Source organism: Chlamydotis macqueenii, chromosome 5 (genome assembly GCF_036417535.1).
Source record: "Chlamydotis macqueenii isolate bChlMac1 chromosome 5, bChlMac1.mat, whole genome shotgun sequence".
Classification (NCBI taxonomy): Eukaryota; Metazoa; Chordata; class Aves; order Otidiformes; family Otididae; genus Chlamydotis; species Chlamydotis macqueenii.
Window position 1 is genome coordinate 41,978,199 of NC_141560.1, and position 16,718 is coordinate 41,994,916.

At 44.2% G+C, this 16,718-nt stretch overlaps 1 protein-coding gene across 9 annotated transcripts in view; it reads left to right on the forward strand.

Annotated features, from left to right (window-relative positions):
• Positions 1 to 1,298: 1,298 nt before the first annotated feature.
• Positions 1,299 to 16,718, forward strand: part of RPAP1 (RNA polymerase II associated protein 1) — a 42,572-nt gene continuing 27,152 nt past the window's right edge. Inside the window, exons 1-8 of one of the 9 annotated variants that reach the window (XM_086748456.1) lie at positions 1,299 to 1,971; positions 2,687 to 2,904; positions 6,465 to 6,707; positions 7,689 to 7,837; positions 8,418 to 8,510; positions 9,860 to 10,040; positions 13,645 to 13,821; positions 15,799 to 16,005. In XM_086748456.1, the coding sequence (XP_086604582.1) occupies positions 6,518 to 6,707; positions 7,689 to 7,837; positions 8,418 to 8,510; positions 9,860 to 10,040; positions 13,645 to 13,821; positions 15,799 to 16,005 (997 nt within the window). In that variant the 5' untranslated portion in view covers positions 1,299 to 1,971; positions 2,687 to 2,904; positions 6,465 to 6,517. Of the gene's footprint in view, positions 1,972 to 2,397; positions 2,905 to 4,097; positions 4,921 to 5,971; positions 6,095 to 6,464; positions 6,708 to 7,688; positions 7,838 to 8,417; positions 8,511 to 9,859; positions 10,041 to 13,644; positions 13,822 to 15,798; positions 16,006 to 16,718 lie in introns of those variants that run through there. The other 8 variants (XM_086748460.1, XM_086748459.1, XM_086748455.1 and 5 more) reach the window with 8 other exon arrangements.

Here is a 16,718-nt window from a genome sequence, read left to right on the forward strand (position 1 = left end):
GAACAGTCCCGACACTTAACGCAAACACATTCCAAAGCAACCTCTGCCAAGGCCTCCCTGCCTTATTGTCCAGGTGTCTCCAAATGTCTTCATCCGAGTTCACGGAAAATCACTCCTAAATTTAGCACCAGCAAAGCCTCAGATTATGAGAGGTCTTGCACTCACACCAGTGCACCTGCCAAGCTCTTTTGTAAAATCACTGGTGCTCTCTTGTCCTATCTGAAGATGACTGGTGCAATAAACTAAAATCCTAGTTCCACCTTTTCCCTCAAGCAGTGGCATAATGCATTGATTTCAGTAGATTATGGAGCAGTCCTACATGACCAACAGAGCCCTGGAGCCACCAGCAATGCCAAGCGGTTCCACAGAGAAAGGAGTAGAAACTGCTGCTCTCAAGGTTAACTGCAAGAAACTTAAAACAATTATTTCAAAGAGTTTCTTGCATCTGAAACCAGCAGAAACTGTGAATGACAAAATTAAGTAGCAGATGGTGGTGGTAGGGTAACAGTTGATTTCAGTGAAATGGAGAATTGGACATTACATTTCTCAGCAGCCACTGCTATTCCTGAACTAGGTTTGACGTTAATTTGATTCCAGTTCCTTCAGGGAGTGCACAGCAGAGCTCCACCAGCTGATGAACTGCAGTCTGGCAAGGCAGCATCAGAGAAGCACTCCAAACACTCCTGAGGCTCCCTTCTGAGAATCTCCAAATGTAATTAAGAGCAGCTCTATTTATTCCTACTGCTAGGGGCACCTATAAGCACCAGATGTAATAGTAGTGACTGCTCAAACACCTGTGCCAGAATCAGGTGGTAGAAAAATGTTCCCTCATAAGGTTAGAATCGGAGTCAGCCTTGGCTGCTTAGTTGGTTGGTCTAACATGGCATCTTCAAGTGATTTTTGATTCCTACTTCAAGAAGTGCTCAATGACCTAAAATAGTGCAGTTGTCAACTTGACCATCTCAGGAACACAGCTGCTTTTCAGAAGGCACACAGCTGAGGGAGATGTTTTCTACCCAGCATTTTCACTGAGAACTCCCATTTTGTATGAGTTCATCACGGCCCTGGTTCCCTGACACTGTGTTTAGGACTGGCTGCCCATTGACAGGATGAAGGTTTATCTTAATTTCTATACATTTAAGTGCTTTCAATGCTCATAACGGATAAAAATTCTTTCTGGCTGTAATTTGGCTGTAGTATCACAGCTTTCTGAATGGATTAACAGAACAGTGTGATCCAGTAGACTAGGAAGTGCTGCATTTCCTACAGCATGAGGGCAGCTGTAGTGAGTCTTTCCCAAACAGTGGTCCCACCTGGTCCAGTCCAAGCCCAGATCAGAATCTGTGCCTGTTCTTACGCTCACACAACTCATCTCCCAGATAAAAAGGCTGAAAGGCAACCAGGCACTAAAACTAATGGCCAGTATTGAAATCAATGCTTCTGCTAGTTATGACGGCATTCCAGTATTTTTTAATAAAGCCTGGCATATATAATGAATGAAAAATCAGATCTGAATAATAAATTACAGCCGTGTTTATACAGCTTTAAGTGCATGCTCTCCTGAAACACCTCATCTCAAGCACATCAATACCCTTTAATAATGAAAAGGCACCGATCATACATTTACATAAACGCATTTCTGTGTGTGCAGGCACACGCCGTTGGATGCAGCTGCCCCGTATTTAGATCCAGCGAAGCCGCCTGAGCCTTCTTGGCTTCCTTCACAGCGAAGAGTGACCGGGGGAGGCAGTCCAGCGGCGCGACTTTCTTCCACGAGCACCAAGCCCGGTGAGGAGACCGCCGGGGAACGGCGGGGGAAACCCCCGAGGGGAGGGGAAAATGGCGCCGCCCCGCCCCTGCCGCCGGAGAGGAGGTGGCAAGCGCGGGCGGAAGTGACGCCTTGCCGGGCGGAAGTAGCTGCCGCGGGGCAGAGCGGAAGCGGTGGCGGGGAGCGGCGCGGCCCGAGCGTAGGTGGGTCGCGGTCCGGGCGGTGGGGGCAGCGGGGCCTGCCCGCCGTGGTGGCGTGGGGTCCCTCGGGCGGCGGCGGGGAGAGGCTGGGCCTCGCTCGGGGCGGCCAGCGGGGCGCCGGGGTTTCGCCGGTACTACAACGTAAAGAGGAGCGGGGCTGCGGGCGCCGTGCTGCCTCTGCGCAGCGGCCGTGCCCCCCGGGGGGCCCTGTGTCGGCGGGGCCCTCCTCCGAGCAGTGCCCTCGCCGGGCCTCCGAGCTTGGCCAACGTCTGTGTCCTGAAGGCTTCGATCCAGACTCCTTCAGGGAAAGCCCGTGAGGGAGTGTCGGGACGCAGCAGCTTTTTAGTTTGCTAATAGAAGCTTGTTGCTTTTGATTTTATTTCGTGCTGTGCTGGTGCTTCTCTGTTGCAGAGGCTCTTCAGGCAAGCAGTGGAAAGCGGCGTTTGCTGAGGGAAGGCACTGTGTGTGTGTGGACGGTGTGTGTCTGACAGGCAAAGTAACAGCCACTGAGTCTTATGGGACCAGCCTGAGCTGTGAAGCTCAGCGGGAGACGTTCTTATAGCTTTTGACTGGAGTTTTCCTTCTGGGAGGAGGTTCTTTGCAGGTGTCTGCCTTCTCCATAGCAGATTAAAGCTACTGCCTGTCTTGTCAAGCCTAGATGTTTTAGACTGTCAGTCATTACAGTATTGTGTGCAGAAAGCATTTTTTTGTGACAGAGCAGATCACACACATGCCCATTTTGCAAAGTAGCCAAGAATCCTGAGAAGCTTTCATTGACCACTCATCTAGTGCAGAGAAATTCTGTCTTTCCATTGACTGCTGAGCCACCTTGTAGAGGCCGAGATGTGACTTCTTGCTTCTCCTTTTAATTCTTTACCTTAACCAAAAAGGTTGAAGAAATACATTAATTATTAATTTGGAGCACAGGTTGTGACAGTAGGTCTTTGTATTCTTCTTTGACCCAAACATAATAACTTTAGCAAAAGAATGCAAGGTTGTAGACTTGAGAGTGGCGAAAAAAAATGACAGGGTTCAGAAATCAGTAGGATTAGGAGATTATTCTTTGCTTTTACATGTACTTGCTACCTTCTCTCTTTTAACTGTGTCTAGTTCATGGCTGTTACTGTGATGCAAGTGTCTCCTTTGGGCTATAGGCCTCTGCTGCTGCAGAAGAAAAATGCATTGCAAATGCAGATGAGCTAGAATAAAATAAAAAATATAATTGTATTGGATTATATCAAGTAAGCACAATTTTTGTAGCCTGATGGCACTTGTAAAAACCTTGAACAGGAGTGGAGTGGTACTTTGCTCAAACAGCTGCTGTGCCTGATTCCTATGTTGTTTTATGTCTGCTGAGAGTAGTGGCAGAGGTTGGTAACGCATACCTCAGAAGATTAAATGCTGTTTCTGGAAAGCATTGGAAGAATATTACAAACCTCTGTTTTTCTGTACGGTAAATGTCATCCTCTATGAAATACTAGCACTGCATTAATTGGTGATTAGAGTCCCTTACTGTCCTAACTGGCCCTCCTTCTTAGGCTTATACTTAAGCTGAAGTTGGTTAATCCAAAAGTGTATCTTGGCACTTGAAGCAGTCTGTGGGTTTATTGCCTTCTGTGCTTTTGCATCTTCTTTTAGTCTGACTTAGACCACTGGTCCCAGCTGCTTTTGTAAAACTTCCTGCAGCACTGATGGGTTTTTCAAACATTGTCCATGGAAAGTACAAAGCATGACAGAAGACTATTTATTGAGATTCCTAGTGCATTCAGGGGATGCAACAGCAGATGATAGTGTATTCTCATAATAATCAGAAGGACTTGGTTGTATTAAATTTCTAGACCTGGTTAAAATGTGGAAAGAACACATTTAAAGCTTTTCTCTGTTTTTGCACCAAACTAATGCCCACCTCTGTATTACTATCTTGTAGCTCTTTGCATTTGAGTGGCTTCTATATCCATATGGAGGAAGGAGTGACTTTGAGGAAATGGTTCCTGAACCAACATCTGACCTCTTTAGACAGTGACTGCATAACTGGCTTCTTGTGCTTTACAGCTCCCCAGACAAATGAAGGCAGTTTCAAGGCCCGTTATGTTTTTTGATTAACATTTTTAATATCCAGAGACTTGCTCAAGTGTATGTTACAGCCCTGCGTGGAAGAGGCTTATTGCAGAAAGATTAGCAGCGCACTTTGCTTATAGCTGGGTATTTTTTGTCTGTTAATCCTAGCATCATCCTCATTTGGGCTTTGAAGCCTGTGATGGTAGGTCATGAAACACTTGGCTTCTGATGCGTGTGGTGCTACTTATGCTTATCAAAGAGGGACCTGTCAACTGAAGTATGACTACTGGAGCCCCTGTTGTGGCAGAAAGCTCCATAAATAAACAGCAAGTAGGTGTGTGCTTATGCTAGGAGTGCACAAAAAAAGGAGCTGTCTGCAGAAACTGCAATTTTTGCTGTGCAGTTCCAAGGGAGCTGGGCTGAAAGGGAGTGTTTCTGCATTCTCAGCATCAGTCAGAACTACAGTGACATCCCAGGTGTTTTTGTGTTAAGTCCTTCTCCACGAGTAGCAAGGCACCATAGCAGAGTGCTCCCTTCCCTTCCTGCCCTGAGGTAGCCTATGTTAGTGGCCATGTTCCAGAGATGTCCTTGACAGCGTTGGTAGGGAAGTCAGGCATTTTTCCTGTGTGCTAGGGGAGGGTTTTGTTGTTCAGAGGGTACAGGGAAGTTGCCATTGCTGCTGCTTGTGCTGTATGTAGGGTTGGTGTAAATGAAAGTTGTTGTTCTGGGACTCTGGAGTTGAGAGCTTTCATTAAGGTCAGTGTTTTGAGATACCTGAAATCGAGCAACTAACTCGGGATGCTGGCATCGGAGGAAGAGAGGTCTGATTCCTCAGTCACGAAGTGCTGAAGTGAATGGAGTCTCGGGAAACCTCTGAAAATGCACTTTGTTCTGGTACATAAGACTTTGAAGTCTGAATGGTTTTAGTCCAACTTTTGCGGAAAATCAGGGGCAGGAAAAAGAATTTCAGTGTGTCTTACGTGGTTGGTGGTTTTACACTAAGGCCTTGATTAAAAAAAAAACCCAACAAACAAAACCCAAAACCAACCAAATGTAAAACTCACTGGACCTCTTCATGCTCTTGGACCCAGCCACATCACATCTAAGAATGAGGTCTCTGAAAATAGTATAACTATTGCAATTGTAGGTCATAAATACTGCATGAGGTAATTCTTGTGTCTGTAAGCATGCTTCCCACTAGATATCTCCCTACCTATTTTACAGTAAAATATGATAATAGCATAAGACAAAACATTGGCTTCGGGGTAGTGGCTGTGCCTGAAAAGACTGAACTTTGTTTTGGTCTGAGATTAAGACAGAGATTCACTTCCAGGCATTGCATTTTCTCATGTGTACAGGCTGTCCATATGGCAGATAATTGTAGTTTTAAAAATCCGTATCCACTTTCCTTTGCAGCTTCACAATAAGTCATCATTGAGTCCTGATGGGCTTTTAAAAGTGGAAGAGATCAAATATGTGCAAAATATTTCAACATACCAAGTGTGGGAGGGTGTCAAGTCTGTAGCATTAATGTTGATCATTGATTCAATTAGTGTGAAATGTATTTGCAAACACTTTACTTGCTGCCTGTGAGAAATAGATTGATGGTCCCAGGCCCTGGGAGTAAGAGGTGGGGAGTAATACTCACAAATATTTTCATCCCCTGTAGATGGGAGGTGGAGTAGTTGTCTTCCTAGTAAGTTTTCATATGCACAGAGGTAAAAGTCATTATAAATGCCACCCTTGGCTTTCAAGTCAAAACTGGCCTGGGCAGCAAATGAAAATGCTTGGAAATAGTATGACTTCTGCCAATAAGAGGACAGTGAGCGAGAACTAAAGTAGGAAGACGAGATAAGGAAGAAAAACTTTTTCACTTGTGAGATTTGAGTGACAAAGAGAGCAAAGAGAGTCAGTGAGAGTGAGTGCATTGTCCAAATCTGTGCAGACAGGCTTTGCATCCTGAGAGGGATCCTAATGCTAGGATCCTGAGAAGACCATGTGCTGAAGGAGGAAGATTTGCATGATACTGTGCCTCTGATGTTCTTGGTTGGTTGGTGTTCATATCAGAGTAAGTAAAATCTTTTATCTTGGACCAGGTGCTTTTGTGGCTTTGCAAATCCAAGGCTGTGTTGTTGGCATTCTGGCAGTGATACACTTGTTGGCTGGCTTTTTGCTGGATGGATGCCATTCTGCTCCCAGCTGGCTGGTAGACTAGGTGTTGGCTTGTCTAGTAGCATCTTGTTTGGCAATGAAGAACAAGGTAAATAGTTTGTCTGGGACTGTGGTACACCTAGTTGTGTCCTGGGGTGATCCTGAAGTAGAGTGGCTGCAGTATGTACGCTTACAGCAGAGTGGGACAAAAATGAATAGTTTTCCCTTGCTGTCACCATCCTCTCCCCAGGAAATCCAATTCTGTAACTAGTTTTCCATGTCTTCAGTAGGTTCCATGTGGACAGCACACAGATTTGGATTGTAAGAGCAAGAAGGCGGGATGTTGTCCAGACCAAAGCCTGGGGAGTCAGAGGCAGACCTACTGCAGTTTCAAAACCAGTTCCTGGCAGCCAGAGCTTCACCTGCAGTGAAAATTGTGAAGAAAGCAGACAAGAGGAAGGGGGAGGAAGGGAGCACAGATCCTGAGAGACCCCCGCTACAGGACAACAAGGATGTAGTCATGTTAGATGGTAATTTCCCATGTGGGGTTCTTTGAATTGCTAGGTTTCTCTGTCCCTTTCAGTATTCCTCAGTGCTTGCCCTTTCACCTGCCTCTCAACCCAGTGCTGCTTTTGCCCTGCATGTGTGTCCTCCTTGCAGTATTGTTTGTTCTTAGTCTGCTTGGAAAATGCAAGTCCAGCGTTACTAGCATCCAGTAGAACCACCTTTCCAACACATTGCCTTTGTCTACTTTTATCAGCTGTCTGTGGTACTTGCCAGCCTCAATGCAAGAGGTGTTTTCTGTAATTTGTACCCATTGGATACTCACTGCCTATTTTGCTGTGTGTCTAGACCCCGTTCTCAGTGTCTGCGAGATTTAGCTCTGTTAACAGCTCCAGCTTTCAGACAGCAGATCTGGGTTGATAAGGCTCCTTCCTGCGGTTTTGTTTTCCTCCGTCAGTAGTAACTGTAACGCTTCTGTCATGTACTGAATAGTCTTGGAGGCTTAAGGTGCTTTCTTAAAAGCAACAATGTAAATCTTGCAGTGCTTGGTTCCAGATAAGGTAAGATGATCCCAGTTTGTAGATAGTGAAAAGGAGGCCTTGACTTGCTTATGATCATACAAATCACTCAAATCACACACAAATTAGAGCTGGCAGTGGAAACGTGCTTTTCTGTGCCTGAGCACCACCTGCAAGGACACTATTTGTTTCTGTACCTCCTTGCTTCTTCCCGTAAAACTTGCAGTCAGGCCTCAATACCCTTTCCTGCTTATGCAGCTCATGGAAGAGACCTTGGTGCCAGTAAATAAATCATAAAATTCTTGAGCGTGTTTCTCCACTGCCTGATGCAAATCAGAGATGGAGGACTCTTAATTATCTTATTGCTTCCTCATCTTTTTTGTGTCTCATTGAGCAATAACAGGAGCCTTTGTTCTGGTGCCTATTGCACAGTAGTTGTATGTGAGTAACTTGACTGCTTTTTTTCTTCTTGTTATTTCCGCTCCACAGATTTTCCTGATGCTCTCCCAGCTCTAACTCCAGCTCCTCCAAAAAAGTCCAAGACCAAAAGTGCCTGTGTCCACTTTGAGGATGAAGATCCAGAGGAAAGGCTGGAGAATCATGATCGACACATTACAGCAGTCTTCAGCAAAATTATTGTGTGTCTGGCTTTTATCTGATGATCTAGTGTTTCTTTGAATGCTGTAAATTGAGCAGTGCACAGGGATGAAGGGTTCTGTTACTACTTTTTATTTCTACAGTGTAACTAAGCAGTTGTAGCACTGTAAACCAGTGTCCTGGAGTGCCTTGACAGAAAAACTCTTTGGTTATGTTTTTGCTGTGAGTTAAATATGGGTTTGAATCTGCTCCCCAGTCCAGACTGCCTGCAGGTGACACTGCTTGCATGCAGGCACATACTCTAGTGTGGATTTGGGTGAATTTCTGGACTTTCTAAGGGAGATGTTTTCATTGTTATGTATTGGCCCACGTTATCCTTTGTCTGATTCTGAGTGGTTCATGGAGTTTGGCAGCCTAGCCTGTTGGAAAATAGTCTCCCTTTGGGTCTAAATAAGCGCAAGGTACTCTGAGCCTGACAGTGATGTAGCGGAAAGCTTGTGAGCTGCAGAGCTGAGAGATTTTGAGTCCACTCTTAGCTAAATAGTATAAACATTTTCTAGCTGTTGCAATGATTTCTACGGGGTTTGATTTATTTTATTTTATTTTTTTTTTTTTCTGCAGGAACGAGACACAAGTGCAGTAGCAGTGAGCATGCCAGTGCCCACGGGAGACCCATTTCCAAAGACATTTCACCGCTCTGAGATAAAAAGTGAGGTAAGATTGGGAGTAGCTGTTTTATGCTATCTTCATTAACTATTAAACTTCCCCACCACAAAGCCTAAAGCTTGGTGAGTGGTAGGGCTCAAAATAAGTGACTTGGCATACTGGCTCAACATATCTCTAGCATTACTGTCTTTGTATAGGAGAGAGTTCTCCTACCAAGCTGCCATCAAGTAGGCAGTCCATACCCTGCAGTTAAATAACATTGGAATCCTTTTGATTTAGGAAAAAAGGTGATCCCCTTCAGCTTACTTTAGTGAGGTGAATGAAATCTGCACTATTGTAATAGAATTGACCCTGTTCTGCTTGTTTTTCTCTGAGGAACAATTTCTGTTAATTTGTCCACCAGGTTTGATTGTCTGTACTTACTCAAGTTGCACCTGATTCCTCCTGGCATGACGTTTGAGTATGGTTACACAGATTATGTTTTGCAGCTTTTTGTATTTTGCCTTTTTTTTTTTTTGTTTGTTTTGTTTTGAGGCTGTAAAACTGGAAGCCATGGCTGCTATCATCAGTTGTTGCTGTAGTAGCAAGAGCTGCTATCTGGGTGGGAGTCAGATGCTGGGAATTGGTATGTGATTGATAGCTGTGGTTGCTTTGAAGAGCTAGCTTATTTTGAAGGACAGTTTTTTGAAAGAGTAATACTTTCAAAACAGTTCTGTTTACCTGATGCAGGAGTGCACAAAGCAGCTACCCAATGTTCAGACTGCTTTTTAAGCTTCCTCTCTGGACTGAGAACATGCAAGAATTTTTTTCATTTGGTCTGCTTTGGATTTTCTGTGCATCCTATGGAAGGCTGTTCAGAGCCATGCTCTTCCATCACCTAGGCAAGAAGCACAGTAATTTAGTCAGGATTATTTTAGCACCACTTGCCCAGTTCTTACTATGTAAATCTCTTCACCCTGCTGCTCTCTAATCACCTTATAAGAAGCCTGTTCCAAGCATGTGGTGAGCACAGTACAGTACAGCCCCATTTATCCTCAAAAATGCAAAGTATTCAGCTATGCAGAGTTTCCAAACAGCAGGAAAGCTGGAACTGTTGTGTTTGGTGGTATTTTAGGTGTACTTGCCTGGCTTGAATTCACTTATGATTAATCATCTTCCTTCTCTAGGTGGCAAAAACATTTATGTTTTTGTCTCTCTGTCCTAGCATTAAACTGTGTGTTAAAAAAAGAATAGCACGCACATAGAAAAGGGCAGCTGGCTGCCAGCAGCTTCTGTGTGTCACATCCCGGAGTCTGATCTGAGAGTGTCTTTAGGATCAGATCTAAACATTTGTTAGTGGCAGGTGTGTGTGGGAGTCTGGAGAGGAAAGTGGTGACGCATGGCTTCCTTGTTTGCAGGTGAAGGTGGAATCTGGAAAAAAAAGCATCTTTGCACAAAAAATGGCAGCGAGGAGAGCTGCTGAAAAGGCAGCAACAGCTCCCTCTGCTGCTGGGTGCGTGCAAGTAAGATCAGCTGCTCCAGATGTCCCGGATCCTGAGGGGCCGGCAGGGAAGACACCTCTCACCAGCGTCAGGGATGGTAAGTGGAGAAGGTTCTACTTATCTAGCCTGCGTATTTACATCGCTGTAGTAACCATAACATCAATGAACCTTATTTTTAAATTAGGGTAGCACTGTTGTCCTCCATTTAGGAATCTCAAGGTCACTTGGAATATCTGTGATGTGACAAGGATTTGAAATGATCTGAGACTCAAATTAACATTCTAAAAATAAGATTAACTTTCTCACTGATTTCCTTTTTGCTTCTCACAGGGACAAATAGATTTATTTTTCAAAGTTTTTGTCTTCCTTTTCCCCTCTGTTATATGTAAAGTTTTTATTGTTTCGTGTTGATTTACATGGTTTTAAGAAGGGTTCTTCTTGTGTCTCATTAAGGTGTTTGAGACCACTGGGACGTGGGTTCTCACTCCTAGCTAGAAGCTGAAAGCGCAGACTTCCGTCACCAGATCTGCTGCCATGAGACTGTGGCTTTGCTCCATAAGGAATGCTGTGAGGCAGTAGTGATGAGGCAGTGCCACCTCCAGCAGTTACTTGTCTCTCTCTTACAGCATCTCCAGGCCTTTTTTTTTTTTTTTTTTTTTTTTTCCTGTCTTGTGCAGTCCTCTTGGCTTAGGACCACCATGTGTCTGGGTTTTTCCCTGAAACCCTCTTTTTCACATTGAAATAGAGATTGGATGTCATTTGAGGGTTATTGCCATTTGACTGAGGTTTCTGTGTGCCTTGACCTCTGTCGGAGAATTAGTAAGAGAACCCCTAGAAGTGCTGTGCTATGCATGTACAAATCCACCATCCAAGTCAATATACTGTGCTTGCTGTATATCCTGTTACAATTGTGCATATGTACTTCTGTCTGAGAACTTTGGAAGGGAAATACAGCAGCCCTATAGCTGTCATCCTTTCGAAGTAGAACGATTCTAAAATGTAGTAGTGCAAGAGAGGGATCAGAAAATGACTTGGCCTCCTCAGCGGGATTTTTGTGGCAGGATCACTAGAAGCAAGAGGAGAAGAGAGCAAGCTCCATTTCTTGTAGTAACACAGTATTTGTGCCTGGTAAGGCTCAGCTTAGTTACTGATGATGGGAAGCTAACTGAATCTTTTACCGGATCACTCTGGCTTCTGATGTCTTTGTGCTCAATATGCAAGACAACTGCTGTGCAAATGACATCAAACCTTACTGATGTTATGATGAGTGTCATTACTGCTGTTTGAACAGGGATTTGAATCTTTCAGAATTGTCTGGTTTAGGGTCATAGGGATGTTCCAAGTCACTGTATGGAGCATGTGAACAAAGCATGAGGCACAAAGCCAATAAGTCAGGTCCTTGTATAGTGGGCTACAGGGCAACCGGAGGGTCTCACTCTGACCAAAGCAGCATGTTATCCTGCTGCTACAGTTAAATGAAACGAGCCTTTAAAAAGGATTTAGATCAGGTGATAAAGGAGACAATTTTGTTCAGGGTATGGAAAATGCCCCCCTGCTGGAACTTCTAATATATTTAACCCTTAAAGGTGACTACAGGACACTGTTAGAAGGAAACATAGAATCAGAATAGTTAGGATTGGAGGGGACCTTTAAAGGTCATCTAGTCCAACCCCCCTGCAAGAAGCAGGTACATGAACAAGGTCAAGTTCCTCAGAGCCCCATCCAACCCTTGGATGTTTCCAGGGATGGGGCATCCACCACCTCTCTGGGCAACTCGTTCCAGTGTTCGACCACCCTCATTGTAATAAATTTCTTCCTTATATCAAGATTGATTCTACCTTCCTCTATTTAAAAAACTCTTACCCTTCATCCTATCACAACAGGCCCTGCCAAAGAGTTTCTCCCTATCTTTCTTATAAGCCCCCTTTAGCCCCCATTTGGGTACTGGAAGACTGCTATAAGGTGCCCAGAGCCTTCTCTTCTCCAGGTTGAACAGCCCCAACTCTCTCAGCCTGTCCTCATAGGAGAGGTGCTCCAACCTTCTCATCATCTTTGTGGCTCTCCTCAGGATCCTCTCCAAGAGGTCCACATCCTTCTTATGTTAGGGGCTCCAGAGCTGGATGCAGTACTCCAGATGGGGTCTCACCAGAGTAGAGTAGAGGGGCAGAATCATCTCCCTTGACCTGCTGGCCACGCTTCTCTTGATGCAGCCCAGGATGCGGTTGGCTTTCTGGGCTGCAGGCGCACATTGCTGGCTCATGTTGAGCTTCTTGTCTACCAGCGCTCCCAAGTCCTTCTCAGGGCTGTTCTCAATCCATTCTCTGCCCAGTCTGTATTTGTGCCTGGGATTGCCCTGACCCATGTGCAGCATCTTGCACTTGGCCTGGTTGAACTTCCTGAGGTTTGCATGGGCCCACCTCTCCAGCCTGTCAAGGTCCCTCTGGATGGCATCCTTTTCCTCCAGCATGTCTACCATACCACACAGCTTGGTGTTGCTGGCAAACTTGCTGAGGGTACACTCTATCCCACTGTCCATGCCACTGACAAAGATGTTAAACAGGGCCGGTCCTGATACTGACCCCTGACGAACGCCACAGGAACAAGTGTCCACTTGGACATTGAGCTGTTCACCACCACTCCTTGAGTGTGGCCATCCAGTCAATTCCTTATCTACCAAGTGATCCGTCAAATGCTTGTCTCTCAAGTTTAGAGACAGGGATATCATGCGGGACAGTGTCAAATGCTTTGCACAAGTCCAGGTAGATGATGTCATTTGGTCATCCATTATCCACCAATGCTGTAACCCAGTCATAGAAGGCCACCGAATTGATCAGGCACGATTTGCCCTTAGTGAAACAGTGTTGTCTGTCACCAATCACCTCCTTATTTTCCGTGTGCATTAGTATGGTTTTCCAGTAGAATCTGCTGCATGACCTTGCCAGGCACAGAGGTTCCTCAGGTGTTCCTTGTTTCCCTTTTTAAAACTGAGAGTTATATTTCCCCTTTTCCAGTCGACAGGAGCCTTGCTGGACTACCGTGACTTCTCAAATATGGTGGACAGTGGCTTGACAACCTCATCTGCCAGTTTCCTCAGAACCTGCAGATGCATCTCATCAGGTCCCATGGACTTGTGCATCCTCAGGTTCCTTAGATGGTCTTGAACCTGCTCTTCTGCTACAGTGGGCAGTTCTTCATTCATGCCTGTGTTGAGAATGGATCCTGTATCACTCTAGAATGTGGTTTACCTATTAATTTTAATTCTCTGCTTCACTCAACAGATATTTACAAGGTCATAGTTCAGCTGACATACAAATGTGGATTCAGGTGTTCTTGAGCAGAGAAAGAATCTAGTATTCATTAACTTGGAAGAATGCTCTGACTCATCAGTTGTGAATTATGCTCCAGTTTACCTTTTCTTGCTGTTGCTTTCATTAAAGAAACAAAATTCCTTTTCCCACCATCCTTCCCCAAATTCCTAAAGAAACAAGGTGGAAATGACGTTTTGTTGTGACTTGAAATGAAAGCCCAAATATTTTATTTTTGTTTGAAGGTAAACTAAACTTCTTTAGTCCTATCTTAACTTAGCTACCAAGGTAAAAAGAAAATGAAATTATGCAAGCTTGGTAACAACAAAATTGAGATGCATTCAAAATGCTGTAGACACTTAAATCACTAACTGCTTTCTCTGCTGGATCTTATAGATAAAGCTGGTGACTTTTTGACCCCGCAGTGGCCTTGTCTCATAACGGGAGAGGGTCTTGGAAGCCAAAAGAGTGAGCAGGAAGCTCAAGCTATTCACAAAGAAAACTTGGAGAAGCTGCAGTCCATGTCTGAGGAAGAGATCCTGCAGGAGAAGGAAAGGCTTCTGGCTCAGCTGGGTATGTGCTCCCCAGGGTGAATTTTAGAGATGTGGAAGTTTACCGAATGTCTAGGTGTCCTGAAGCCATACCAAATTCACAGATCAAAGATGGGAGCTTGGGATTCCTGCTCATTGTATATGTGGATTATCTAGCTTCCATGTCCTGTCAGTAGCTGATGAGTAGGAATTAACATGAAGGAATAAATGTGCTTATTCCTCAGTGAGAGGGGGTTTAGCTTAAGTCTGTCTCGTCTTCCCTTTGCTATGGGATAAGATGGTCCATGCACTCTGTTACTTTTCACACCAAATACCTGGTTAGATATACGTGTATTGAGGTCCTAAAATGTAATTCTCTGAAGCGAGTAAGAAAGCAACGCTGCTCTTACGATGGCCAAAGCAATGCTGAGGTGAGAGGGAGCCCTCAATCTTCCCCTCCAAAATACCTAAGACTTGAGCCAGAACTGTCAGTACTCCAATAGGAAAAATGTATGAGGATGCGGGAGATTTCAATTCAAATCTGTACTTGGTAGAACAGAAAAACTTACAGCCAGTCTTGAACTTCCTGAAAAACTGTTTTAGTTATCTGGCTGTTGGGTGCAGCCATTCTGGCAGGGATCTGGTCTCTGGTTTGGAGCCCTGTCCACAGTGGTGCTCTGGGAATGCCTGTCACTGACAGCTGATGACAAAATGGGGGAACAGCACTGAGCGTGGTGTGTTTGATAAGACTTTGTGTGATCTAGGGCACTATAAAACTTGTTGGTGTTGGTTTCAGTGATTTTTATATGCTCAAGAAGAGCAGACGTACAGATCTAGGTGGCAGACAAGGGTCTCCGAAATCCTCATAACTGCAGATTCTCTAGCATCAAATGTAGGTGTGAGTGGCATTTCAGATGCATCAGTCTTGTGGGTTTAGCTTAAAGATCATGTTGGTGATCTTGACTTCATTACAAGCGGCATGGATGTAACTGGAAAGGTGGCAAAGGAACTGTGCAAAATAATTGCAGACAGAATGTTTAGGTACATCCTTCATTTGGAGAGCTGAGCTCTCCAAACTACCCGAGGAGAATTTTTTTTTTTAAATATAATTTCACTGCCTATAACGAATGGCACGTGTATGAAAAATACCTTATTTATGCATTTTCTTCTTGTGACAGATATGTGATCTGGCATAAGCATCCCAACACCATTTTCTAGATGAAGAGTATTCAGAGGGAAAGTGTGCTTCATCAGAAATGATGTGGGGTATCTGAAAGTAAAATTATAATCTTCTGACATTTTCCTGTTTTAGAGCCATAGGAATATTATCTGTCCTTCAAAACACCCCTACCTCCCACATGTTCCTCTTCTCCAAAGCATGGAGAATGGCCATGTCTGTTTTCTGAATGTTGTCAGACCATAATCGGCTCTCAGGATGGGGAATCAGTTCAGAACAAACAAGATCTCCTTCTCTTAACGTAATATCTAGACCATACACTGCAGATCTAGTGCAATTCAATAAAGACCAGTTAATTATTTTTGTGGTATCTGTTCCGTGTGTTCTTGTAGTGTTCGGACTGAAGTCATGGAGTGGTCTGCAGGCAGAGCAGGCAAACTTTCAGACCTGAATTTCTCCTATAAATCACAGACTATAATTCCCTCCACAATGAATCCTCTTGTTTGGATGTGCCTTTTCAGTAGCAGTGAGGGGGGAAAGAAACCACTTTTTTTTTTTTATTTGTAAGCAGGGAGAATAACTAGAGTTTTTGTGGTTGCTTTACCTTGGAAGACATTTATCAGCGATTTCTCTGGTGTTGCCTTGCCAGGCAGTTGTACCCGCTTATGTGCTCAAGAGGTCATAAAGCAGTTAAGTGCCTCAGTTTGAAAAGAAGTGATGGTACAGAAGAAGAGGGCATATGGAATGGGAATGAAAAAACATAAATAGCAGGAGCTATAGTCATATCAACTATTTTGAGACTTTCTGTCACTTATCTGTCTGGCTCTTTGTCAATGCTTGCAGATTCCAGTTTAGTTGCTTTCTTAAAGTCACGATGTGGTGGCAATGAAGGCCAGAAAAAGGAGTTAAAAATGGAACAGAACAGACCGGAGGAGTTTGTGGAATCTCTGCCTGTGGCTGAGCATGGTGTAGGACCATCTCTTTGCATGCAGGAGTCAAGTCTGGAAGAATCTGTAAGGAAGGAAGAAAATATGAAGGTAGAAATCACAGGTAAGAAACAAAGTGCATGTTGTTAATGTTCTGAATGTAAATGTGAAGTTTGTATGGTGTTTGCATCAATCCAGATTGGATTAATGTGGCACTTTGTTAGTTATCCAACTCAGAATTTTATCTTTAAAAAATACACACATTTTGGATTCAAGAGAGAACATCTCTATTATTTCCAGTTGGACTCCATAGATTAGAAGGGTGATACACTATTCAATGGGAGGTCTTGCTTTGTTTTTGAAATCTGTTCTGAGGTCTCCGAAGGGAAGAATGTGTTTTAAACAGTAGGCATCTTTGCTCTTCTGCTCAGTTGTGTGAACAGGGAAAACAGAAGAGTATGGTAGTGAGATTCAGCTGCTGCTTGAATAATTTATTTTAACTGGGCCTGACTGGGGACAAGAGGATGTTGGACAGGTAAGAGTTAATGATTTGCTCACAGGATAGCATGGAGGTGACAGTCAATCTCAGTTCGGGTTAACTGCTCACGTAGCACATTTTGGTCAAGCCCTGGAACAGGCTGCCCAAGGAAGTGATGGAGTCAGCATCCCTGGAGATGTTCAGAGAACGTGTAGACGTGGCAGTTCAGGACATGGCTTAGTGGACATGGTGGTTTTAGGTTAATGGTTGGTCTTGATGATCTTGGAGATCTTTTCCAACCTTAAAGATTCTATGATTCAATGATTGTATGTCTTACTGTGACACTGCCCCTGATGGCC